Genomic DNA, 27,061 nt, shown 5'->3' with positions numbered 1-27,061 from the left:
CAGACGGCACTTCTGAGCAACAACTGGCGGTGTTGGAGCCCAGGGATTACAGTTCAGGTGGTAGAAACATGAACACAACAGGAGACCTGGATACTGTTGCCAACCAATTATTTATTCTGGAAGAGGACTGGCAAATTCCGGCGAGATCCAGGCCTTGTTCATTTTCAGAAAAGTAAGCCGGTCAACGTTATTGGAGGATAGTCGCATGCGACGGTCTGTTAGTACACCACCTGCGGTACTAAAGACGCATTCCGATAATACACTAGCAGCAGGGCAAGCCAGCACCTCCAATGCATACTGGCTAAGCTCTGGCCATGTATCCAGCTTAGAGACCCAAAACTTGAAGGGGGAAGAGCCGTCTGGGAGTACACTGACAGGGCAAGACATGTAGTCTGTCACCATCTGACGGAAACGTTGCCTCCTGCTGACTGGAGCCGTCTGTGATGGTGTAGACATTTGTGGCGGGCACACAAAACTTTGCCACATTTGGGCCATACTGGTCTTGCCTTGTGCTGAGGCGCTGCCTCTGCTCCCTCTTTGTGCAGAGCTTCCTCCAGTGCCTCGACGCACAGAGCTGCTTTGTAAAGCACTAACAGCACTGCTCTCGGGTGGAATGGAGAACATGATGGAATGCACCAGTGTGTCTTGGTACTCCCGCATTTTACGCTCCCGGTTCAACAGTGTTATGAGGCTTTGAAAGTTGTCCCGGTAGTGAGGATCTAGGAGGGTGTACACTAGGGTGACCGCAAAAAATCGATGTCGGAATTTTGTCCGTCTGGACCCCACAAAACGATTCCCCTTTCCAGATATTGAGATAGCCAAAATTTGAGCTCGATCAAACGACGTTAACCCGTGCCGCTCGTTGCTCAAAGTTTGCTCCCACCACCTTCCTGTTCCTCACGCCATGAGGGGTCAAGGACCTCATCATCTACACTCCCCTCTTCAAACACCTGCTTCTCCTGGGTAGTCTCACCAGCACAGTACGCACCAGAAAGTGGCACCTGAGTCTCATCATCTGATGCGTACTGAGGTGTGCTGACCATAGGCACTGGCCCACCCGCCTCTTCAGATTCAGAGGGACAAAGCAGTTGCGCATCACTGCATACTCCCTCTTCTTCACATTCTAGAATGCTGCTTGGCTGGCCCCCTCTTTCCAAGCCAACAGATTCGGAGGACAGAAGTAGAGAATGAGATGGCTCCTGTACAGGGCTCTCTGACTGCCTGGGCAATTTGGCAGGTGGTGAAGAGACAGATGGTTACTCTTCAGTGCTCTGGCCCTGAGAGGATGTGGAAGTAATTGAAGTCGATGCGTTAGCTGCCATCCATCTAACAATGGCTTCAATTTGTTCGTCCCGCAGCAGTTTTGCCTGGTAAAACTGGGGGATGCTGAGTCACTGGTGCCCGCAGCAGGCACAGAATCCCCACGTCCTCTCCCTGCTGAAACTCCACGCCCACGACCACGTGCCTTACTCCCTGCCTTCTTCATCTTGGTAGACTGATAAAGATAGGCAGAAAAGTACAAAGGGGGGGCTTAGTGTGCTTATTCCTGAACAGCTGCTAACAGGTATAAGAAGCACTAATTTTATAAAGTGTGTGGACTACACTTTAATATGTGCTAATGTGGCCTACACAACTGTCAAGTGGAGTATTTGGTGAACTTTATTTACATTTTTTTTTCAAAAAAAACAAAAACGATGTGACCAATGATGTGAAAGCGATAGTATCACAAACTGTTTAGAGGAAGGTAACCTACAATGCAATAGAGGAGGCTCCAAAAAATAGGCTAATACTAATCTGGCTGCGGCTGCAGGGCACAAGCCAGCAAAAAGGCTCCTCTATCTACTCCTATATAGTGTTTGCAACCAACCAATGTAGATGGATACGGATGGAAGCACACTAATAGGAGAAAAAAATCAGGAAAAATGAGCTGCAATAGAACAAAAAAGGACTATGTATGAGGCAGTGACGCACACTGAGCGGACTACAACCAGAGGTGGCTGCAGAACACACTACAACGTGAGCTGCACTCACACAGACCTTGCAGATAGCTGTGAACAGCGCTGCAAGGCAAAAGAAAGCTACAGTGATTGATAATGTAGCCTGGGTAAAGCACAATATTATTTAGCAAATCGCTATCTCTAACTGTTTCTCAGTCTTGAACAGCAGCCTGTCCCTAACTGTGTTCACAGCAGAGTGAACCCTAAATGGCGGCGGCAGCTTTTATAGTGCATCATGACATCATTTCAGCAGCCAATCACAGCCATGCCATTAGTTAACATGCCTACATGCCTAACAGGATGTGCCCACACTTCTGAGGATTGTCATTGGTTGAATCAAATCAAACTGGCTCATAGCATTATGGGAACTTCCGATGCCGGTATTCGATATGCAAAAAGTATCGGAACTAAGTATCGGGATTCCGATACCGTGAATATCGGCCGATACCCGATATTTGCGGTATCGGAATGCTCAACACTAGCGGTGACATCAGTGAGGTGACCAGGGTTCATCAGCTATGAACGCTGGTGACTTTTCTCACATCAACGTTACACCCTGTAGGAGCGTTATCACATTCCTGTCTCAGTGTGATGACTGCTGGTTTGCTGAGTGGTCGTATCATGCCACCGTTCAACAAACCACCCAGATGTAACAGTGCTGGAGTTCTTTGTGGGACAGCATCACATAGGGATTCTTGGTGGACAGGTAAATAATATGGTGGTTTATTATTTTTTATTTTACAGTAATAAATGGGAAAAAAGAGACATTAGATGTGGATTTTCCGCATCTAATGTAAGTCTAAGTGGACAATCTGGAAAAAAAAAACTCAGTGTGCCCGCAAAAGACATTGACGTGTCTCTGATTTAAAACATGCACCAGGTAAGTTTACACAGAGTGAAAAAAAAACATAGTGGGCAGATTTCTATAACTCCCATCCACTTTGCTAAAACTGTAGCAAGCAGCGTTTTTGACATAGCAAAAAATACTGCGTCAAAAACTCACTAAAAGCTCATAGTGGGAACTTAGCCTTAGAGAAGCGCTCCCATGTGTATATGTGCATGTATTGTATTGTGAGTGTATAATATGCTCATCTGTCACTCTCCTGTGACCAGCGCTATTCTTCTCCTTTCAGTAACAGCATTGCTCTGCAGACCGTCCAAGTCACGCTGCGCTCTGCGTGACCCAGAAGTTACTAATGTAACAAGGGCGACCAGGGGAGGGTAGTCAGAGCCGGGTTCTTAAAGGCACAGTACATGAATAGAGTCCACTGAGCCGACTGTCAGCAAGCACTCCCCTGGTCCCTTGCACTTAGCCAGTTGGGACCAACACAACCTTCCTCACGACGTGCCTGGTTCTTGCTCCAGCCACAGTTGTCCGGGCAAAACAGAGGCAGAAGAGGTAACCGTTGTCCAATGGGGAAAACAACTTGTTTAATGTAACAGGATATAAAGAATAGAGCAACAAAAATACATCACTGGATTCCTGATCTCTCCCTGACAGTGGCTTCATCCGTCCCCTCAACGGCCGCAGAAGCCGGAGATCACAAAAATCCACATGCTGGAAACTGGGCGCCTGAGACCCCTTCAGCATGGGGCACTCCTGAAGTCCTGGAGACCCATGGTGCAGTCCTTTAGTCCTTATTTCATAGTCCTTCAGATTTCAGGGCAACATTTGTATCCTGTCCAGAGGCCTGGCAGTGCCCTGGGTCATATACATCTGCCCTGTTCAACGATCTGGGCAGTTCTGAGGAAGCTGTAGCTTCCTTTCCACCTTGTGGCTGTTAAACACAGCCCATACTGTTAACTCTTGCTGTCCCTGACCTAGCAACAGTGCACAACAACATGGCAGATTACAGCAGATAAAGGAGAACACATTACAATCAAGGCAGTTAACACATAAGAGGCACAAGTGTGACACGGAAGGAGGAGAGGGTGCAACTGAGGGGAGCAGCCATCTCCTTACACTAATACAACGTAGGCTTATGGAGCGTCAGAATAAGGCTCCATAGGATTACATTGTAAAAGAGACTCACACATAGGGCGCAGTCAGACGGCCGTATAAATCGGACATGAATCAGACAGCAATGCATGGACTAGTCGGCGGCTCTCCTGACCATAGTGTGACAGCTGCATAGAAATACATGAAGCTGTCAATCTCGAGTGGAAGAGCCGCCTGCTAGTCTATACATTTTGGTCTGAATTATATGGTGTCTGACAGTCCCCATAGTCTGAATAGGGGTGACGTCACTGAGAAGAGGATAAGAACTGTGCTTGACAACGAAGAGAGCAGCGGTAGGTGAGTATATTAATACACGCACACTATATTAAATACAAGTAAATACACATTTACATACAGGAAAGATGTATATCTTTGTACCGTGTTAGCCAGTAGATATTGAGAGTCCTCAGTGGTTGATACCTTTTACCATACCATAAAACATCCGGACTCCTTATCTATGAACTGGTCCAATGTTTATATTTATGTTTCTCCCTCTCCCATATTGATAGTTCTGCTTCACGTCACTTGTGTTATCTATTGCATTTTTTCTAGGCTGTATTGTGCATAAATATGTGACTTCAGATTTTGTATTAGTCTAGCCTGATGAAGAGACCTGAGTAGTCTCGAAAGCTTGCAATGTGTTACCATCTTTTCAGTTAGCCATTAAAAGGCATCAACCACTGAGGACTCTCAATACACATTTACACACATTTAATAAAGAAAAGTATATACATGGGAGGGAATCTTTAACATTCGTTGCTCTTATCATCCATTGGGTATAACAATTTTATTTTTGCCCAAAAGGAAATGAACAATGAATGGAAATATGTATGGAAGAGTTGTTAAATCTATGATGAATAAACCTCACATGGAAGGCATCTTTGCTGTCTGTAGTTATCGCAGACCTGTTCACTTGAAAAGGCAGGTTCATGTAAATAACCCATAGACTATTGGTTCCATGTGCTGTGTGTGTACGTTAGATGACAAACATGGATATCTGAATAGTGCTTTAGGCTGGGGCTTTACAGTGACTTAGGCAGTGACACGTGCTGCACGGGGCCAGACATCTGCTGCTGCAAGATGGCACCCAACTGTAAGTAAGGTCACCTGGAGACTAGAATACACTACAACGTGGAAATTCATTTTACTTTTGTGTCAAAGCAACTTTCTGGATGCAACGAAACCAAATTCACTTGCATCATAGTGCAATGTAGCAATGGCATAGTGCGATCTAGGGCAAAGTGACATGTCATGTAGAAAGAGAAAGATATAATAGTGGTGCAACCCCACATGAGATATAGGACCCACTTCTACCTACAAAGCACACAGAATTGTCAGCTATGAACTATTGAACTGCAAAGGACCCATATGTTGTCCTGCACAGGGGATCTCTTCTGTGTCTGCTCCTTCATGTACTTACAGTAAGCTGATACTTCTTGTGACATCTTCATTTGTGATGTCAGCACAGGCAGAATTTGCATGTGACACATTTTTTCTCAGTGGGGAATGACGAAGTTGATTCCCATGGTCCAGAAACAACCCCAGTTAGGCCGGGGTCACACTGGCGAGGAATACGGCCGAGTGAGAGGCGCTAAAAGCACGCATTAGACACGGACAAATGATTCTCTATGGGGTCACTCGCACCAGCCGTATATTTCTCATCCGTATCCTACGCTCCGTGCCTATCGCAGCATGCTGCGATTGTCAGCTTACTACGGCAATAGTACGCCAATACAAGTCTATGGGTGCGCAAAAAATACGGATTACACACGGACCACACATGTGACTTGCGAGAAATACGCACCCGGTGTCTTTTAGCAAAGCCGGCAATTCAGTGCGCTATACAGTAAACTCACACTGATAGGTTTAATAAAGAAATGAAAGAATAGATATATACACATAGAATACATATATATATATACATATATACATTCTATGTGTCTATATCTATTGTTTGGTTTCTGTTATAAACCCTGTCATAGGGCTCCATTATATGTCCATTTTGCAAGCCTGCGAGAAAATCTCGCCATACGGATGCTGACATGCGCAAAATACGCGACCACACCTTGATTACGGATGACATACGGAGCACTGTTTAGGGGCCATTCATCCGTATTACGCATGTAAAATACTGACCGTATGTTGCGTCGGTTAGTGTGACCCCGGCCTTAGACTGATGGAATGGATTCTTAGTTGCAGAAATTATTGCAACACGTCTGTCAACTGTTATTAACCCCTTTCTGCCATGTGACGTACTATCCCGTCCATGTGCCCTGGGACTTAATTCCCAGGGACGGGATAGTACGTCACAGCGATCAGCGGCGCCCACGTGGTGAGCGCCGCTGATCGCGGCCGCGTGTCAGCTGATTATCACAGCTGACACCCGGCACAATGTGTCAGGGGCGGTCACGGACCGACCCCGACATGTTAACCTATTGCACACCGCGATCAAACACAATCGCGGTGTACCGGGGGTTAAAGGGAAGCATCGGCAGGGAGGGGGCTCCCTCCGTGCTTCCCTGAGTCCCCCACAGCAGCGCAATGTGCAGCGCTCACCACACATCTAGATAAGTTCCTTACGGGGTCTAGTTTCCAAAATGGTCTCATTTGTGGGGGTTTCCACTGTTTAGGTACATCAGGGGCTCTCCAAAGGCAACATGACACCCTCAGACCATTTCATCAAAGTCTGCATTCCAAAACGTCACTACTTCCCTTCCGAGCCCCAACGTGTGCCCATACAGTAGTTTTCTCCCGCATATGGGATATCAGCGTACTCAGGAAAAATTGGACAACTTTTGGGGTCCATTTTCTCCTGGTACCCTTGGGAAAATAAAAAAATTGGGGACTAAATGATCATGTTTGTGGAAAAAAATACGATTTTTTTATTTTCAAGCCCGGGCATTATAAACTTCTGTGAAGCCCTTGGGGGTTCAAAGTACTCACCACACATCTAGATAAGTTCCTTAGGGGGTCTAGTTTCCAAAATGGTCTAATTTGTGGGGGATTTCCACTGTTTAGGTACATCAGGGGATCTCCAAAGGCAACATGACACACACAGACCATTCCATCAAAGTCTGCATTCCAAAACATCACTACTTCCCTTCCGAGCCCCGATGTGTGCCCATACAGTAGTTTTCTCCCACATAAGGGGTATCACTGTACTCAAGACAAATTGGACAACAACTTTTCGGGTCCATTTTCTCTTGGTACCCTTGGGAAAATAAAAAAATTGGGGACTAAATGATCATGTTTGTGGAAAAAATACAATTTTTTTATTTTCACGCCCGGGCGTTATAAACTTCTGTGAAACCCTTGGGGGTTCAAAGTGCTCACCACACATCTAGATAAGTTCCTAGGGGGGGCTAGTTTCCAAAATGGTGTCATTTGTGGGGGGTTTCCACTGTTTTGGTACATCAGGGGCTTTCCAAACGCGACATGGTGTCCAATCTCAATTCCAGCCAAAAAAGTCAAATGGCGCTGCTTCCCTTCCGAGCTCTGCCATGCTCCCAAATAGTCGTTTACACCCACATATGGGGTATCAGCGTACTCAAGACAAATTGCACAATAACTTTTAGGGTCCTGTTACCCTTGGGAAAATAAAAATTGGGGGTGAAAAGATCATTTTTGTGGAAAAAATATGATTTCTTAATTGTACCGCTGTACGTTATAAACTTCGGTGAAGCCCTTGTGGGTTCAAAGCTCTCACCACATATCTAGATAAGTTCCTTGGGGGTCTAGTTTCCAAAATTGGGTCACTTGTGGGGGGTTTCCACTGTTTAGGTACATCAGGGGCTCTCCAAACGTGACATGGCGTCCGATCTGAATTCCAGCTAATTTTGCATTGAAAAAGTCAAACGGCGCTCCTTCCCTTCTGAGCTCTGTCATGCGCCGAAACAGTGGTTCCCCCCACATATCAGGTATCAGCGTACTCAGGACAAATTGACCAATCACTTTTCCAGTCCAATTTCTCCTTTTACCCTTGGTAAAATTAAAAAAAATTGAACCTGAAGTATTTTTTTTGTGAAAAAAAGTTAAATGTTCATTTTTTTAAAATATTCAAAAAATTCCTGTGTAGCACCTGAAGGGTTAATAAACTTCTTGAATGTGGTTTTGAGCACCTTAAGGGGTGCAGTTTTTAGAATGGTGTCACTTTTGGGTATTTTCTATCATATAGACCCCTCAAAGTGACTTCAAATGTGATCTGGTCCGTAAAAATAAAATGATGTTGGAAAAATGAGAAATCGCTGGTCAACTTTTAACCCTTATAACTTCCTAACAAAAAAACATTTTGGTTCCAAAATTGTGCTGATGTAAACATGTGGAAAATGTTACTTATTAAGTTTTTTGTGTGCCATATCTCTGTGATTTAAGGGCATAAAAATTAAAAGTTGGAAAATTGCCAAATTTTCAAAATTTTCGCCAAATTTCCATTTTTTTCACAAATAAATGCAAGTTATATGAATGAAATTTTACCACTAACATGAAGTACAATATGTCATGAGAAAACATTGTTAGAATCACCGGGATCCATGGAAGTGTTTCAGAGTTATTACCTCATAAAGGGACAGTGGTCAGAATTGTAAGGCCGGGGTCACACTGGCGAGGAATACGGACGAGTGAGAGGCGTTAAAAGCATGCATTACACACGGACAAAGGATTCTCTATGGGGCAGCTCCCAACAGCCGTATATTTCTCGGGCGTATTCTACGGTCTGTGCCAATCGCAGCATGCTGCGATTGTCAGCGTACTACGCCCGTAATACGCCAATGCAAGTCTATGGGTGCGCAAAAAATACGGATTACACACGGACCAGATGTGTGACTTGCGAGAAATATGCACCCAGTGTCCTTTAGAAAAGCCGGAAATTCAGTGCGTAATACAGTAAAATCACATTGACAGGTTTTATAACACAAACGAAAGAATAGATATAGACACATAGAATACATATATATATTTGTGTATATATATATATATATATATATATATATATATATATAAACACATGTCATTGAGACACACACATATATATATATATATTGCCGGCTTTTGTGAAATCATTCCCCAACCCGACATGAAATGACACATGGTTTACATACAGTAAACCATTTAATTTCATGTTTTGTTTTGTATGTCTTTCATTAGTAATTAGATGAGGGTTGGTGTGTAAAATTTGGGAGGTGTAGGTGTTAATTTAAAGGGTTAATTCGTTGTAAAAAAAATTTGTGGGCTCCCGCATTGACAAATTACCACGAGAGCCCACACATTTTTTTTACAATGAACCCCTTAAATTAACACCTACACCTCCCAAATTTTACACGTCAACCCTCATCTAATTACTAATGAAAGACATACAAAACAAAACATGAAATTAAATGGTTTACTGTATGTAAACCATGTGTCATTTCATGTCGGGTTGGGGAATGATTTCACAAAAGCCGGCAATTGAATTAGCGGCTATTCTGCTATGAAGAACTCTGTGAAATATATATATATATATATATATATATATATATATATATATATATATATATATATGTGTCTCAATGACATATATATATATATATATATATATATATATATATATATATGTATTCTATGTGTCTATATCTATTCTTTCTTTTGTGTTATAAAACCTGTCATAGGGCTCCATTATATGTCCATTTTGCAAGCCGGCGAGAAAATCTCAGCATACGGATGGCATACGGATTACATACGGATGCTTACATGCGCAAAATACGTGACTAACATCTTGCTTACGGATGAAATACGGAGCACTATTTAGGGGTCATTCATCCGTATTATTATGCCTGTAAACTACGGACCGTATTTTGCGGCGGTTAGTGTGACCCCGGCCTAAAAATTGGCCCGGTCATGAACGTGCAAACCACCCTTGGGGGTTAAGGGGTTAAACCCTTACAGAGGATGTCCAGGCTAAAGGTACAAGCCCACCGTCACTCTATGTGACTGCAGACTTGTGCGGATACTCCTGAAGCGCTCAGCTGCATAGAAATACATGCAGCTGAACGCTCCGATCCAAGTGCCGGCAGTAGACTTTCTCGCAAGTCTAACTCCGGCCTTATTGTCCAAATACACCTAAAAACACCGCAATAAAACTGCCGTTGCATTTCTTGTAGCATTTTTTCACTTTCTCATGGCTTTTTATGAATGAAATATCTCTACTAAAACACTGAAATATTTGACATGCTGCAGATTTAAAAAAAACTCAGCAGTTTTCACATTGCCAGAAAAAAAAATACAAGCGTGTGCATAATGTTTCTGAAATCTCACAGCTTTTGCTAGTACTGTAAAAAACAGCTGTTAGGCTGGTTTCACACTAGCGTTTTTTAGCGTAGCGCATCGTGCGCTTACATGCGCATGCGTCCTGAGCCCCTATCTTTAACATGGGGCGCATGGTCTAGCGTTTGCACGCATTCATATGCGTTTTCGTGCGCATGCATTGTTTGTAGTGTGCGCCCAGGCGCGCTGGACGCAACCTGCTGCATTTTTGGTCCGTCCGACCTGTCTAAAAAAAAGCGCATGGGCACGGAATAAGCAACAAAACACATTACAGTCTATGGGAGCGCAGGCGTGCGCATGTCCATGCGCACGCCTGCGTTTAAAATCGCATGCCTTTTAAGAGTCATTATGGCTTCAAACTGGTTAAAACGCATGCGCATAAAATAAGCAATCGCATGCAAAATGCTTGATGCGTTTTTTGTATGTGTTTGGACTGCGCATGCAGCGCAAAAAAACGCTAGTGTGAAAGTAGCCTTAATTTGCCTAAAAATGCTGCAAACCGATCCTGAAAAAATGCTACGTGATCATAGCCTTAGGGTATGTGCACACTTTGCGGTTTCTGCTGCGTTTCCGCAGCGTTTTTGGCTCTGCAGAAACGCAGCAGATTCTGCTGCGTTGTACAGTACCTTTATTTCCTATGGAAATAAAAAGCTGTGCACATGCTGCGTTTTTTTCCGCGCTGTTTTGCTGCGGTTTTCAAAACGCAGCATGTCAATTGTTTGGTGCAGAAAAGCTGCAGTTTACACCTCATCCATTATGAGGTGTAAAACCGCAGGGCAAAACCGCAGAAAAAATGCAGATAAACCGCAGAAAAACCGCAGCACTTTGTCCTGCGGATTTCCTGCGGTTTTCTCTACAAAATCCGCAGAGACAAAAAACTATGTGTGCACATACCTTAATAAAACTAGAGACCGATATAACATTTAGGCCAGAGTCACACTACAGCGAGATATGGCCAAGTCTCGCAGGTTAAAACCAAGCTCTGGCACGGGCACTCCGGAGCGGAGCGTGCAGCTCCATGTATTGCTGTGCGGCTGCACGCTCCACTCCGGAGTGCCGGCGCCAGAGCTTGGTTTTAACCTGCGAGACTTGGCCTTATCTCGCTGTGTGTGATCCCGGCCTAACAATAGGTAATTGCCAAAACTCACTTCTACCTTCCCCCTACCTTCATAGAATTCGATACATAGAATATAGAATTAAAAAAGAAAATAAAGAACAAAAAGAGTAAAGTCTGGGTGATGCATCAGTGTAAGTCCCAGCACTTATGTTTGGTAATTGCTTAGTAATTGTCATTTTTTTTCTCCTGTTTCCTGTTACTGTAAATCTGCCACCACTGCGTCTCCTCTCAATATAGCACTCAAGTGACCCCATCACATGGCTACTAATACCACCAGATCACATGTGCTGCTGTAAGGTGCTGCAGCTGCACTGTCTATATAAAGAAGGCAACATTAGAAGGTTAATTTACCAGTGTTCTCGTCACTTTTGTCCAAAACTAATAAAACGCATGTCTGGAACACCCCTCTACGTTAACATTTTGCCACAAGCACTTTATTTTTTAGCCTTTTCCAGCATTTTGGGGGGCACTTTTTAATGGCATTTTCCAGATTTTTTTTTAATTTAAGTACATTCAACAATGAAATCTCCAATCCCCCCCCCCAAAAAAAAAAACTGGCATCCCTTGAGCCTTTCCAGTAACTACCATTTTATAATATAGAGTGTCTTCAGAGCAAAAGGATGAAGACTGGTCAGATCACTTTTTTCTGTTAATCACTTAGCGTCTTTTAAAACCTTTTTAAAACAGAATGACAAACCACGCTCAAAAGACTTAATATATGAATAGCAAGTTGTGCTCACATAGAAACCCAGAGGTTCAGTCTTTTGAGCATTTAATTAGTGCTTTTTCCAGTGGAATTCCGAGAGTTGTGTGCACATTCCCGAATTGTCTCTTTTGTAGGTGCAATCTATTTTGTGACTATTGTTTTCATAGTCACCAGCCCGATGATAACCTCCTGCACTTTGCCTCCAGAGGAGATAATCCACATTGTGTCTCTGGTATAGTAGGGAAGTACAGTGCAGTGTTAAGCCCCCCATTACACATTGCGATATTGCTAGCAATATCGCTGTAAATTCACCGATTTTGCCGAGTCTGACAGGGAAGTAGCGACCCCCGACCCCTGCTATGTCGCTGGTGAGATCTGCCTGTGTGGCAGCTCACTAGCGACCACTTAGCGATGCACCAGCGATCCATATCGTTGTCGGGATCGCTGGTGCATCGCTAAGTGTAACGGTACCCTTAGTAATAGTTAATACAAGAAAGACGTAGTTCAGACCTGAATATTTAGGTCTAGTTGAGAAGACAATAGACTTGTTCTCCTGATAATCCACTAGTCATTATCCTGATATTCTGAATTGGAGTGAGCAGAGCCAAGTAATTATAGGCTTGGAACATGTTAAATGACCCAACAATAAGAGCGATTTGTGCATTTTCCTACTCTTGTGGGTGAATGCCTTTCCTGGTGGGTGATAGTGACATATTCCTACTCCTGCTTTTTGTTGCCTCTTATGACTCAGTCTCTGTATTGTATCAAATGATCAGAACAAGCAGGATACTTAGAATGATTGGAACATCGGGGGAGCATGGATTGTGTGTGTGCGCAGCGCAGGCTAGAAGCCACCTGATGTGGTTATGACACAGTGGAAATGCCATGCAGTTAATTGCAATCCTATGGCATTTACTTCATCTCTATAGTTGCCTAGAGTGGTGTCAACACTGGAGCAATTAAACATGGCATATCAAAACAGGTTGCTAAATCAATTGAATCACAATATATTTATAACTGTGCATCATTTTCTGAATGTTTCCTAAAATGCAGGTTAAAAATCCTCTTCTATCAGGAATTAATTTTTCTTGAAATATAATATTTATGTTTCCCAGACTATGTTAAAAGGAGAGTAATGACAGGCGAACCCCTGGATGTTCGGGTCCGGCAGGTTCGGTCAAACAGTTAAAAAAAAAGTTTGTTTCAGGTACCAGAACAGTACCCAAACCCTGACTCCAATAAGATGAATGGGGGGACCCAAGCATCCATTGGTTGCCATTCTGTAATTTGCATGTCAGCACGGCAAACACTGCCCCTGATCAGCAGTAAGATCATTACTGCCAGTCAGAGAGCTGCAGTTACCGGAGGTCACAGAGGCGTCGGATGATGAGAGAATGCTACTCCCATCAGCCTATGTCTGCTGCCGTTAATAACAGAGAGAGGAGGCGCGCCTGATGGAAGTATTCATGGGGTCTTTCTATTTTTGATAAACAGTATGGCAAAACTGTTGCTGCAACCCTGGCTGTTTATCAAGAATAGGAGTCCCCAAGCATTTTTTAAATTATTTAAATAAATGATTAAAAAAAGTCTGGGGTCAACCCATTTTTGACAACTAAGCTGATAAGGGGCCATGGATGTTTCACCCAAGCCAAAAAATAGCATCCAACAGCTGCATCTATTAGATGCTCCAATTCTGGTGCTTTGCTCATCTCTTCTCACTTGCCTTTTGGAGGTGGAAAGTGGGGTTCATGTCATGTTGATGTCACCTTTGTATTTTCAGGTGACATCAAGCTCAGCAGTTAGTAATGGAGAGACATCTATAAGACTCCTATCGATTACTAACCCCATAGTCATAGTGTCAGTAAAAAACACCCAGAATAAAGTCCTTTATTTAAAAATACACACCGTTTTTACAAACAGTTTTACTGTGCCATGCCACAATCCATGTCTGCGATAATTAGTTTTCAACCTGGACGGTGCCAAGATGTGACTGTCCAGGCAGAAAACCAAGGGAGAATGAGCTGCTGCAAGTGCAGCATCAGTGAGTGCGATCACAGTGTCAGAGGTTACTGCATGTCACTGAGGCTGCGTTCCCAACTCACTTCAGTGTGAGCCAGGCCAATGAACTCATGGTGTAGAGCTGAGCTCAGTGAGTTTATCGTGAGAAATTCCTTACTAAATTTCCATTACTAACTGAACTGCTGAGCTTGATGTCACCTAAAAATACAAAGGTGACATCAACTCCACAAATATGAACCCCACTTGCCACCGCCACAGGGGTAAGTGGGAAAATGCTGAAATTGGTGCATCTAATACATGCACCTTTTCTGGGGTGTCTGTGGGTTGTTATTTTTAGACTGGAGGGCAATATCCATGGCCCCTTACGAGCCTGAAAATATCAGCCCCCAGCTGTCTGCTTTAGCTTGGCTGATTTTCAATCATGGGGTGGACCCCATGCTGTTTTTTTAAATTATTTATTTAAATCATTTATTTTAAAAAATGGTGTGGGGACCTCGCTATTCTTAATAACCAGCCATGATAAAGCAGACAGCTGAGGGTTGCAGCCTGCAGCTGTCATTTTTGCCATGCTGGTTATCAAAAATAGAAAAATACTCCATGCAATTTTTTAAATTTAATTATAGCACAGGCGCTGGCTGATGAATATTCCCATCAGCGGTGCTTTTTCTCACTGGTATTAGCTGCAAGTGTAGGCTAATGGGAGTAGTACTCGCATCATCCGACGCCTCTGTGACTGGGAGGTAAACTTTTTACCGCCAGTCACAGCGCTGGAGCTCTGACCAGCGATGTCAGTCTGACTACCGATCAGTGCCTCCAGTGTTTCTCGCACCTTCATGCAGATTACAGCATTCGAAACAGCAGATGTTCAGGGTGCCGAACCTGAAAAGTAACACGGACTTCCTGGATAAGTCTGTGTTTTGGGGCCATGCCAAACAGCAGGTGTTCGGTATGGACCCCGAAATTTACTGTTCGGTTTCTACCATAACTAAAGGAGAAGTGTTATGAATGAGTCACCGTAGGAGGCAAAAACAGAAATACTAGCTAAGTCCAGAAAACCAGAGAAGTTGGCAGCTATCGGATTGCAGACCCCTGAACCTATCAACAACAACTAGCAGTAGCCGTGGGGGGTTCCTACGGTGCCCTAGACCCCTCGATCACAGCCGGAGAACTACATAGCCTAAAGACAGAAATGGAAATCTAAACTGCCCCAGAGCAGACCCCAAAGCAATAGGCAGCCCCCAACATATAATGACGGTGAAGCAAGATGAAAAAACACTCACACAGATAGAAAGATAGGCTGAGCAAAAGCTAGCTAAATAGGACAGGATAGGAAAGCTGCTGTCTGCAATCCGCCAAAAAACCCTATCAAAACAAGGGCCAACAGGCTGATAGGGAAAAAGGCCCTGAAGACGCTAGGCTTCAAAAAGACTATATCAGCACTCAGGTATTTTCTGAAGACAGAGCAAAAAGGAATTCAACTCACCCCAGCAGGGAATGGCAGAAATCCAGAAAAACAAGGCAAAACAAAACAAAACACAAATGCAAAAAGCAGTGCAGAAAACTTAGCTTTTGAGGAGCAGGAATCAGACTGGTCTCCTAGAATCCCTCAGAGAGATCACCAGCAAGGCAGAAGGGCGTCGGCTGCCTTATATCCAGTCAGCAATTCCCGTCACCCAGTCATCATCATCATACCCAGGTGCTTGGTAAACAGCCTCACTACCTTCCTTCACCAGAAGAAGGAGTTCATCAGACCTCAATGGTGAAGGGGAAAATGAACTCACAACAGTACCTCCCCCTTGAGGAGGGGTCACCGAACCCTCATCCACGCCACCAGGGCGATCAGGGTGAGCCCGATGAAAGGCACGCACCAATCTTTTGGCATGAATATCAGAGGCAGAGACCCAGGAATTATCCGCCTGACCATAACCCTTCCACTTAACCAAATACTGGAGTCTCCGTCTAGCCAGACAGGAATCCAGTATCTTCTCTACCTCATATTCCATGTTACCTTCAACCAATACAGGGTCTGGAGGTGCCACCCCAGGAACTACTGGTTCAACAAACCTCTTCAACAAGGACTTATGAAACACATTATGGATTTTAAATGTGACAGGAAGAGCCAAACGAAAAGAGACCGGATTAATAATCTCCAAAATCTTGTAAGGTCCAATAAATCTAGGCTTAAACTTAGGAGAAGCCACCTTCATAGCGATATTTTTTGATGATAACCAAACCATATCACCAACCTTAAACTGGGGACCAATGGTCCTATGTCGGTTGGAAAACCGCTGGGCCTTTTCCTGGGAGAGAGATAACTTATCCACCACTTGGTCCCAGATCTGGTGCATTCTCTCCACCACAGTGTCAACACCTGGGCAGGCAGAAGGCTCCATCTGCCCTGAAGAAAATCGAGGATGAAACCCAAAGTTACAAAAAAAAGGTGACATCAAAGTGGCAGAACTAGCTCTATTATTTAAAGCAAATTCGGCCAAGGGCAAAAATGAAACCCAATCATCCTGATCAGCGGAAATAAAACATCTCAAATACGACTCCAAGGTCTGGTTTGTTCTCTCCGTCTGCCCATTGGTCTGAGGGTGAAAAGCAGAGGAGAAGGACAACTGAATTCCCAGCTTGGAACAGAAAGTCCTCCAAAATCTAGACACAAACTGAACTCCTCTGTCAGATACAATTTTGTCAGGAATCCCGTGCAAGCGAACCACCTGTTGCAAAAACAGGGGCACCAACTCAGAGGAAGATGGCAACTTTGGGAGTGGTACAAGATGAACCATCTTAGAGAACCTATCACAAATCACCCAAATAACAGTCATTCTCTGAGAGACAGGCATATCAGAGATGAAATCCATTGAAATATGGGTCCATGGCCTCTTGGGGACCGGCAAAGGCATCAACAACCCACTAGAGCGAGAACAAGGTTTAGACCGGGAGCAAGTCCCACAGGACTGCACAAAATTCCTGACATCACGAGACAAGGCGGGCCACCAAAAAGACCGACTCACCAGATCTCTAGTACCAAAAATACCTGGATGACCAGCCAATGCAGAGCAATGAACTTCAGACATCACCCTCTTCTTCCACTGGTCAGGAACATACAACTTTCCCCTGGGACAACGCTCAGGTTTGTCCTCCTGGAACTCTTCCAGAGCACGTCTCAAATCGGGCGAGATGGCAGAAAGAACTACCCCTTCGCCTAAGATGGTAGCAGGCTTGGTCACCACAGGAGAATCAGCAAAGAAGCTCCTAGAGAGAGCGTCAGCCTTGACATTCTTAGTGCCAGGAAGAAAAGAGACAACAAAATCAAAACGTGTAAAAAACAAGGCCCACCTAGCCTGTCTAGGGTTCAAGCGTTTGGCCGACTCCAGGTAAATCAAATTCTTGCGGTCAGTGAGGTCCACGACTTGATGTTTAGCTCCCTCCAACCAATGTCTCCACTCCTCAAATGCCCATTTCATGGCTAACAGTTCCCGATTTCCCACATCATAGTTACGTTCAGATGAAGAGAACTTACGGGAAAAGAAAGCACAGGGATTCATTTTAGATGTTACAGGATCCTTTTGGGACAAAACAGCTCCTGCACCAATCTCAGAAGCGTCCACCTCTACCTGGAACGGGAGTGAGACATCAGGTTACCGCAAAACCGGGGCAGAAGTGAATCTTCGCTTCAGCTCCTGAAAGGAAGAAACAGCCTCCGGAGACCAATTCAACACATCAGCACCCTTCTTAGTCAGATCAGTCAATGGCTTGGCAATACTAGAAAATTTTGCTATAAATTTCCGATAAAAATTAGCAAAACCCAAAAATTTCTGGAGGGTCTTCAAAGAAGTGGGCTGAACCCAATCATAAATGGCCTGTACCTTGGCCGGGTCCATTTCAATAGTTGACGGAGACAAAATAAATCCCAAAAAAGAAATCCTCTGTACCCCAAAAAGGCATTTCGATCCTTTGACATACAGGGAATTTTCCCTCAAGATCCGGAACACAGTCCGAACATGTTCCACATGAGAATCCCAATCCTTGGAGAAGATCAAAATATCATCCAAATAGATAATCAAAAATGTATCCACAAAGTCTCGGAAAATGTTGTTCATGAAGCACTGGAAGACAGAAGGGGCATTAGTGAGCCCAAAAGGCATCACCAGGTACTCAAAATGTCCCCCCGGAGTATTAAACGCCGTCTTCCATTCATCCCCATGCTTAATGCGGATAACATTATACGCCCCCCTGAGGTCAAGCTTGGTAAACCAGCAAGCACCTTTAACTCTGGAGAATAGATCCGAAATCAGGGGTAACGGATACTGATATTTAATAGTAATTTTGTTGAGGGCACGATAATCAACACAAGGCCTTAATGAACCATCCTTTTTGGCCACGAAAAAAACCCCAGCACCTAAGGGTGAAGAGGATGGTCTAATATGACCGTTCTCCAACGCCTCCTTAATATAGGATCGCATAGCCTCGTGCTCGGGTACAGATAAATTGAAGAGCCGACCCTTGGGAAATTTACACCCCGGGCTCAGATCAATTGCACAGTCATAGCTCCTATGAGGAGGCAAAGACGCAGACTCATTGTCACTAAATACATCATAAAAGTCCGCCAAATAGTCAGGAACATCATGCGACTGAGGAGAGGTGGAAAAAAACAGAGCCTCACTAAGGGCACACCGACAACCCCAACTCACCACAGACACAGATTTCCAATCCAAAACTGGATTATGAATTTGCAACCAGGGAAACCCCAGGACAATGGTATCATGCAAATTATGCAACACCAAAAATCTGCAAATTTCTTGATGGTCTGGGGCGACCCGCATTACCACCTGGGTCCAAAACTGAGGTTTATTTTTCGCCAAAGGAGTGGCATCAATCCCTCTCAAAGGAATAGGCATCCGCAGAGGTGTCATCGGAAATCCACAACGTTTAGCAAAATCCAAGTCCATTAGGTTCAGGGCTGCTCCCGAATCCACAAAAGCCTTGGCGGAAAATGTGGACAGGGAGCAGATCAGAGTAATTGCCAGAAGAAACTTAGGTTGAACACCACCCACAGAAAACGTGTGTGCAAAACGTTTCTCTCACTTAGGACAGACAGAAATAATATGCGAGGCATCTCCACAAAAAAACACAGCTTATTACGCCTTCTGAACTCCAGACGTTGCTCCCTGGACAAAACTCTATCACATTGCATAGGTTCAGACACTTGTTCAACAGGTGGCAACACCTCTCGTGCAGTCCTGCGTTCACGTAAACGCCGATCAACCTGAATGTCTAATGACATAGAATCGTCCAGACCAGAGGGAACAGGAAATCCCACCATAGTATCTTTTACGGCTTCTGACAAACCCTTCCGAAAGAGAGCTGCCAAGGCATTATCATTCCAGGTAGTAAGGACCGCCCACTTTTGGAATTTTTGACAGTACAATTCTGCAGAATCTCGACCCTGGCTCAATGCCAACAGGGTCTTTTCAGCCTGATCAATAGCATTAGGTTCGTCATACAACAACCCCAAGGCTTGAAAAAATGCATTCACATTAGTCAGAATAGGATCATCTGGTTTCAAAGAAAGCACCCAATCCTGGGGATCGCCACGCAGCAAAGCGATGACAATTTTAACCTGCTGCGCGGAGCTCCCTGACGAGTTAGGCTTCAAAGCGAAAAATAATTTACAATTATTTTTGAAATTCAAAAATTTAGACCGATCCCCAAAAAACACATCAGGAGTAGGGATCTTTGGTTCAGCAGCATGTGAATGAGCAAAGTAGGCGGAAATTCCCCGCACTTCCGCAGCGAGCTGCTCCACGCGATCAGACAATTGCTTTATCTCCATTGAGAGAAAAAAAATTCCCCCTATGGCCTCAGAGATAGAGGAAAGAATATACACACTTTTTTTTTTTTTTTTTACAATTCTTTCCTGCTATTGAGTACCCTAGGATCTGTGGTATGGCTAGTGATTCTGTTATGAATGAGTCACCGTAGGAGGCAAAAACAGAAATACTAGCTAAGTCCAGAAAACCAGAGAAGTTGGCAGCTATCGGATTGCAGACCCATGAACCTATCAACAACAACTAGCAGTAGCCGTGGGGGGTTCCTACGGTGCCCTAGACCCCTCGATCACAGCCGGAGAACTACATAGTCTAAAGACAGAAAGGGAAATCTAAACTGCCCCAGAGCAGCGCCGGGCTCTTCAGCTAGTATATATATATAATTAAGATAGATAGATGGATGAAAAGATGGCAGTTCAACAGCCCTGTACAATAAAAGCACAGCGGGACCCGACAAGAAAGAATAGATGGATTACATACATTATATACACATAGAATAGATAGATATATAGATGTCAGTGACATATACAATTAGCGCAGTGCATGTGCAGCTTATTGTACATGTATTTAGTTAATAAATTATCATTTTTCTCGAAAAAAAAAATGGTGTGGGCTCCTGCGTAATTTTCTAAACCAGCAGAGGGAAAGTCGATGGCTTGGGGCAGATGTTTATTGCCTGGGAAGGAGGAAATACCGATGGATCTTCCCAGGCTATAAATATAAGCTCACAGTTGTATAGCCTTGACCAGTTATTAAAATGAGGGAAGAGTGAGGCTATGTGCCAGAAGATGCACATTTCTGTGGTGGCTGAGAGCTGATGTTTTTTTTACCTGGGGGGGCCAATATCCATGGCCACTTCCTAGGCTATTAACATTAGCCTGCAGATGTCTGCCTAGTCTTTGCTGGTTATTAATTCTAGGGGTCCCTAAGTCGTTTTTTTGTGTGGGGGGAGTCTCCCATTTTAATAGCCAGTAAAGGCCAAGTATACAGCTGCGAGGTGATATAAATAGCCTGGGAAGCTCCATGTGTATTACCTCCTTCCGAGGCTATAAATATCTGATGTTGGCTGTCCTTCTGCTTGTTAGGAAAATAACGCAGGAGCCCATGCCATTTTTTCAGAAAAATATTTATTTAAATACATGCACAGGAAGCTGCACACACACTGCACTAATTACATATGTGAAGCATATCTTTATATCTATCTATTCCATGTGAATATACTGTATGTAATCTATCTATTCTATTCCGTTGGGTCATGCTGTGATTTTACGATATGTGGCTATTGAATTGCTGGCTTTTCAAAGGACATGGATGTGTAAAAATCAGGCGCCAATTGCATGGTCCATGTGTTGTGTGATTTTTTTATGACACCCATTGACGTTCACTTGCGAGTCTTATACGATATATGAGGACAATGGCAGCATGCTGTGATTTTTTTTCTCAGTCCGATTTCAGCTGAGAAAAAAATTGCAGATGAGCAGAGACTCATAGATTAACATTAGTCAGAATGTAATCTGATTTTTTATCAGATTGCACTTGTCCATTTTTCTCGCAGATGAGTATGAGCCCTAAAAGCTAAATTGCTACAAGCTGCCGATGTCCAGCAGTAGTCATGGTATTAGTGCAGCACTGCCTAGGGACCAAGGCAGGGGTTGCAGCAGTATGTTCAGATGTTACACTTGTCATGATGGGTGCCATGTCCGCAGTGCCTCTCACATCTTGATGTGGAAGTTTGAGGCACTGGATAATCCCTGTAATATATGTGGAGCATCCTTACCACCAGTGGATTTTTCCTCAGCTGTTATTTCAATATGAGCTGTCAGAGTGCAGATTTTGGTGCAATTTACTGGCTTAGCTAACATCCTACATGCGGTTATTATATATATCTTGCTTTCTGACCATGGAATTCCTTTTTAAGCATTGCTAGTGTGGTCTAATTGCTGATACTGATGTGTGAATAAAGCCTCCGACTGAAAATCTGTGAGCCTACACAACGTGCATTTTACATGCAAAATCTTGGAAGGTTTTTGAGGGTGTTCAAGTAAAGTTCTAAATACAAGAGTATGAAATTGTAGTGAAATCTTATGATTTTACTTGCAATCATGACCGTTTCTGTAATTTTTTTAGATTTAAGCAATGTACCAGATGTCACCATTGGTACCTTGAAACGGAGTAGCACAGATGACGCCTTGGATCAAGTGAAGTGCAGGCCACGAACGGATCAAACATATAAGGTAAGACGTTTCACTTCTTCAAACAAGAAATACATTTTAGCCTTATTGTCTCACTGCTCTTTCGCTTTTTTCCTCCACTTCTTCCAAAACCATACATTTTTTTATTTTTTGGTCCAGATATGCGGTATGTGGACTTTTTATGTTTGATGAGTTTTAGTTTTGAGTTACACCATTCATTTTACCATACACTATTTAGAATAACAGGAAAAAATCCATGATTGTTTTTGGGGTTTTGTTTTCAGAGCAGCCATTAGGCCTCTTTCACACATCAGTATTTTTGATCAGTATTTCATCAGTATTTGTATGCCAAAACCAGGAATGTCTCCAATATAAGGAACAGGAGTCAGTCTTTCAATTATATTTTTGTCTCGGTAAGTTCCATTCCTGGCTTTGGCATACAAACACTGATGCAAAATACTGACCAAATGCTGACGTGTGAATGAGCCTTTACATGGTAAAAATGACCAGGGAGTGTGATTATCCGTGTCAGTATGATTACGGTGATTACTTGAATATTTTACTTTTCAGTCTATGGAGATGGTTGAGGGCTTGTTTTTTTTCATGGAGAGCTCATTTAACTTCCATGTGTCATTTTGATCACTTTTTTAGTGTTTTTTTAGGTGGTGTGATGAATAAAAAACCTGCATTTCTTGCATGTTGATATTTTTTTCTTTTAAGGCCACGTTCACACATTCAGTATTTGGCAAGTTTTTTTACATTTGTATTTGTAAATAAACATACTGATCTTATAGCCACTAAACTACATTTAGATCAAGAAGAGTTTTCAGGATGTTAGCAAAACAAATCAATTTTATTTAAACATCTTAAAATACATGAAAATACAAAAAATAATCATGAAAATTGGTGCCTCAAACCAAACATATATATATCAGAGGTCAGCTAGAGCGGAATGCATAAATATGCAGCGAATAACATATATTAGATCACAAATGAATTGTTACAATTGTCCACTATATAGTGCAAAGCACTGACCAATATATTGAATTAACCAGTGTGGACACTATGTGATGTTTGCACAAAGTACATGCACATACAGTACAGACCAAAAGTTTGGACACACCTTCTCATTCCAAGAGTTTTCTTTATTTTCACGACTATGAAAATTGTAGATTCACTCTGAAGGCATCAAAACAATGAATTAACACATGTGGAATTATATAATTAACAAAAAAGTATGAAACAACTGAAAATATGTCTTATATTCTAGGTTCTTCAAAGTAGCCACCTTTTGCTTTGATTACTGCTTTGCACACTCTTGGCATTCTCTTGATGAGCTTCAAGAGGTAGTCACCATAAATGGTCTTCCAACAGTCTTGAAGGAGTTCCCAGAGATGCGTAGCACTTGTTGATCCTTTTGCCTTCACTCTGCGGTCCAGCTCACCCCAAACCATCTCGATTGGGTTCAGGTCTGGTGACTATGGAGGCCAGGTCATCTGGCGTAGCACCCCATCACTCTCGTTCTTGGTCAAATAGCCCTTACATAGCCTCGAGGTGTGTTTGGGGTCATTGTCCTGTTGAAAAATAAATGATGGTCCAACTAAACGCAAACCGGATGGAATTGCATGCCGCTGCAAGATGCTGTGGTAGCCATGCTTGTTCAGTATGCCTTCAATTTTGAATAAATCCCCAACAGTGTCACCAAGAAAGCACCCCCACACCATCTCACCTGCTCCTCCATGCTTCACGGTGGGAACCAGGCATGTAGAGTCCATCCGTTCATCTTTTCTCCGTCGCACAAAGACACGGAGGTTGGAACCAAAGATCTCAAATTTGGACTCATCAGACCAAAGCACAGATTTCCTCTGGTCTAATGTGCTTTCCTTACGTTCTTTAGCCCAAACAAGTCTCTTCTGCTTGTTGCCTGTCCTTAGCAGTGGTTTCCTAGCAGCTATTTTACCATGAATGCCTGCTGCACAAAGTCTCCTCTTAACAGTTGCTCTAGAGATGTGTCTGCTGCTAGAACTCTTTGTGGCATTGACCTAGTCTCTAATCTGAGCTGCTGTTAACCTGCGATTTCTGAGGCTGGTGACTCGGATGAACTTATCTTCCGCCGCAGAGGTGACTCTTGGTCTTCCTTTCCTGGGGCGGTCCTCATGTGAGCCATTTTCTTTGTAGCGCTTGATGGTTTTTGCCACTGCACTTGGGGACACTTTCAAAATTTTCCCAATTTTTCGGACTGACTGACCTTCATTTCTTAAAGTAATGATGGCCACTTGTTTTTCTTTACTTAGGCTGGTTTCACACTTGCGTTTTTTTCGCGGGATTTTGCGTTTTTTTTTTCCTATACTTTGCATGGGATGCGCTTATGTGCGCATACACACGCGTTTGTATGCGTTTTTGCGCGCATGCGTTTTTTGCGGTATGCGCTCGGGCGCACAAAATGCATCCTGTTGCATTTTTTGGGCGTCCGACTTGCCTCAAAAAAACGCATGCGCGCGCAATGCGTTTTTTTACAGCAAGACACCCATTATAAGTCTATGGGTGCGCATATGTGCGCATTGGCATGCTTATGTATGCTTTTTTTGCACATGCGTTTTTTTTTGTTAACCATGGAATTTAGGGGTTTGGGTTAGAGTTAGGGTTAGTTAAGGGGGTTTAGGGTCAGGGTTAGGGTCAGGGTTAGGGTCAGGGTCAGGGTTAGGGTTAGGGTCAGGGTTAGGGTTAGGGTTAGGGTCAGGGTTAGGGTTAGGGTTAGGGTCAGGGTCAGGGTTAGGGTTAGGGTTAGGGTTATGGTCAGGGTTAGGGTCAGGGTTAGGGTTAGGGTTAGGGTCAGGGTCAGGGTTAGGGTTAGGGTCAGGGTTAGGGTTAGGGTCAGGGTCAGGGTTAGGGTTAGGGTCAGGGTCAGGGTTAGGGTCAGGGTTAGGGTCAGGGTTAGGGTTAGGGTCAGGGTTAGGGTTAGGGTTAGGGTCAGGGTTAGGGTTAGGGTTAGGGTCAGGTGTGAAATTAGCCTTAGCTGCTTTTTTCTTGCCATAATACAAATTCTTACAGTCTATTCTGTAGGACTATCAGCTGTGTATCCACTAGACTTCTGCACAACACAACTGATGGTCCCAACCCCATTTATAAGACAAGAAATCTCACTTATTAAACCTGACAGGGCACACCTGTGAAGTGAAAACCATTTCTGGTGACGACCTCTTGAAGCTCATCAAGAGAATGCCAAGAGTGTGCAAAGCAGTAATGAAAGCAAAAGGTGGCTACTTTGAAGAACCTAGAATAAAAGGCCGGGGTCACACTAACCGACGCAAAATACAATCCGTAGTTTACAGGCATAATATGGATGAATGACCCCTAAATAGTGATCCGTATGTCATCCGTAAGCAAGGTGTGGTCGCGTATTTTGGGCATGTAAGCATTCGTATGTAATCCGTATGCCATCCGTCTGCTGAGATTTTCTCGCCGGCTTGCAAAATGGACATATAATGGAGCCCTATGACAGGTTTTATAACACAAAAGAAAGAATAGATATAGACACATAGAATACATAAATATATATATACATGTCATTGAGACACATATATATATATTTATATTTCACAGAGTTCTTCATAGCAGAATAGCCGCTAATTCAATTGCTGGCTTTTGTGAAATGATTCCCCAACCCGACATGAAATGACACATGGTTTACATACAGTAAACCATTTCATTTCATGTTTTTTTTGTATGTCTTTCATTAGTAATTAGATGAGGGTTGATGTGTAAAATTTGGGAGGTGTAGCTGTTAGTTTAAGGGGTTAATTCGTTGTAAAAAAATGTGTGGGCTCCCGCGGTAATTTGTCAATGCGGGTGCCCACACATTTTTTTACAACGAATTAACCCCTTAAATTAACAGCTACACTTCCCAAATTTTACACATCAACCCTCATCTAATTACTAATGAAAGACATACAAAAAAAACATGAAATGAAATGGTTTACTGTATGTAAACCATGTGTCATTTCATGTCGGTTTGGGGAATGATTTGACAAAAGCCGGCAATTGAATTAGCGGCTATTCAGCTATGAAGAACTCTGTGACATATAAATCTAATATATAAAGCTCAAAGTGTGTATGTGTGTGTGTGTGTGTGTATATCCGGATAGGCATCCGCACCGTCGCAGCTACAGCCACAAAATTTGGCACAGTCACACGTCTGGACCCCGAGAGCATCCTAAGCTATGTTGTGAGGCGAAATTTTAACCCCAGGCATTCCAATTCACCAAACAATTTTGCCCCTATCTACATACTGGGGAAAAAGTGTGTGTTTGTCAAGCCCCGCCCCTCATTATGATGTCATAATGCCCCTATTTGCATACTGGGGAAGCAGTGTGTGCGTATCAAGCCCTGCCCCTCATTATGATGTCACAATGGTTGCCATGGCGACGCTGATGTCATCATAGGTTGCAAGCCCTGCCGCCGCTCATTATGATGTCATAATGGTTGACTATGGGATGGAGGATGTGTGATGGGTATATGGGCATTGGACTATGGGATGGAGGATATGTATGACGGGTATATGGGCACGGGACTATGGGATGGTGGATATGTATATGGGCACGGGACTATGGGATGGAGGATGTGTGATGGGTATATGGGCATTGGACTATGGGATGGAGGATATGTATGACGGGTATATGGGCACGGGACTATGGGATGGAGGATATGTATTATGGGTATATGGGCATGGGACTATGAGATGAAGGATGTGTGATGGGTATATGGGCACTCAACTATGGGATGGCGAATATGTATGATGGGTATATGGGCATGGGACTATGGGATGGAGAATATGTATGATGGGTATATGGGCACTGGACTATGGGATAGAGGATAATTATAATTTGTTATAGCTAACCAC

At 43.5% G+C, this 27,061-nt stretch overlaps 1 protein-coding gene across 9 annotated transcripts in view; it reads left to right on the top strand.

Moving 5' to 3' along the window:
* TIAM2 (TIAM Rac1 associated GEF 2) overlaps positions 1–27,061 on the top strand; it is a 769,295-nt gene that overhangs the window by 581,635 nt on the left and 160,599 nt on the right. For all 9 annotated transcript variants that reach the window (XM_073585716.1, XM_073585715.1, XM_073585720.1 and 6 more), the window contains one exon: positions 22,097–22,203. In XM_073585716.1, coding sequence (XP_073441817.1) covers positions 22,097–22,203 — 107 coding nt within the window. The remainder of the gene's footprint in view (positions 1–22,096; positions 22,204–27,061) is intronic.

Source organism: Dendrobates tinctorius, unplaced genomic scaffold, assembly GCF_039654945.1.
Source record: "Dendrobates tinctorius isolate UK_male_01 unplaced genomic scaffold, ASM3965494v1 ptg000087l, whole genome shotgun sequence".
Classification (NCBI taxonomy): Eukaryota; Metazoa; Chordata; class Amphibia; order Anura; family Dendrobatidae; genus Dendrobates; species Dendrobates tinctorius.
This window is presented reverse-complemented; position numbering and strand designations above follow the sequence as displayed.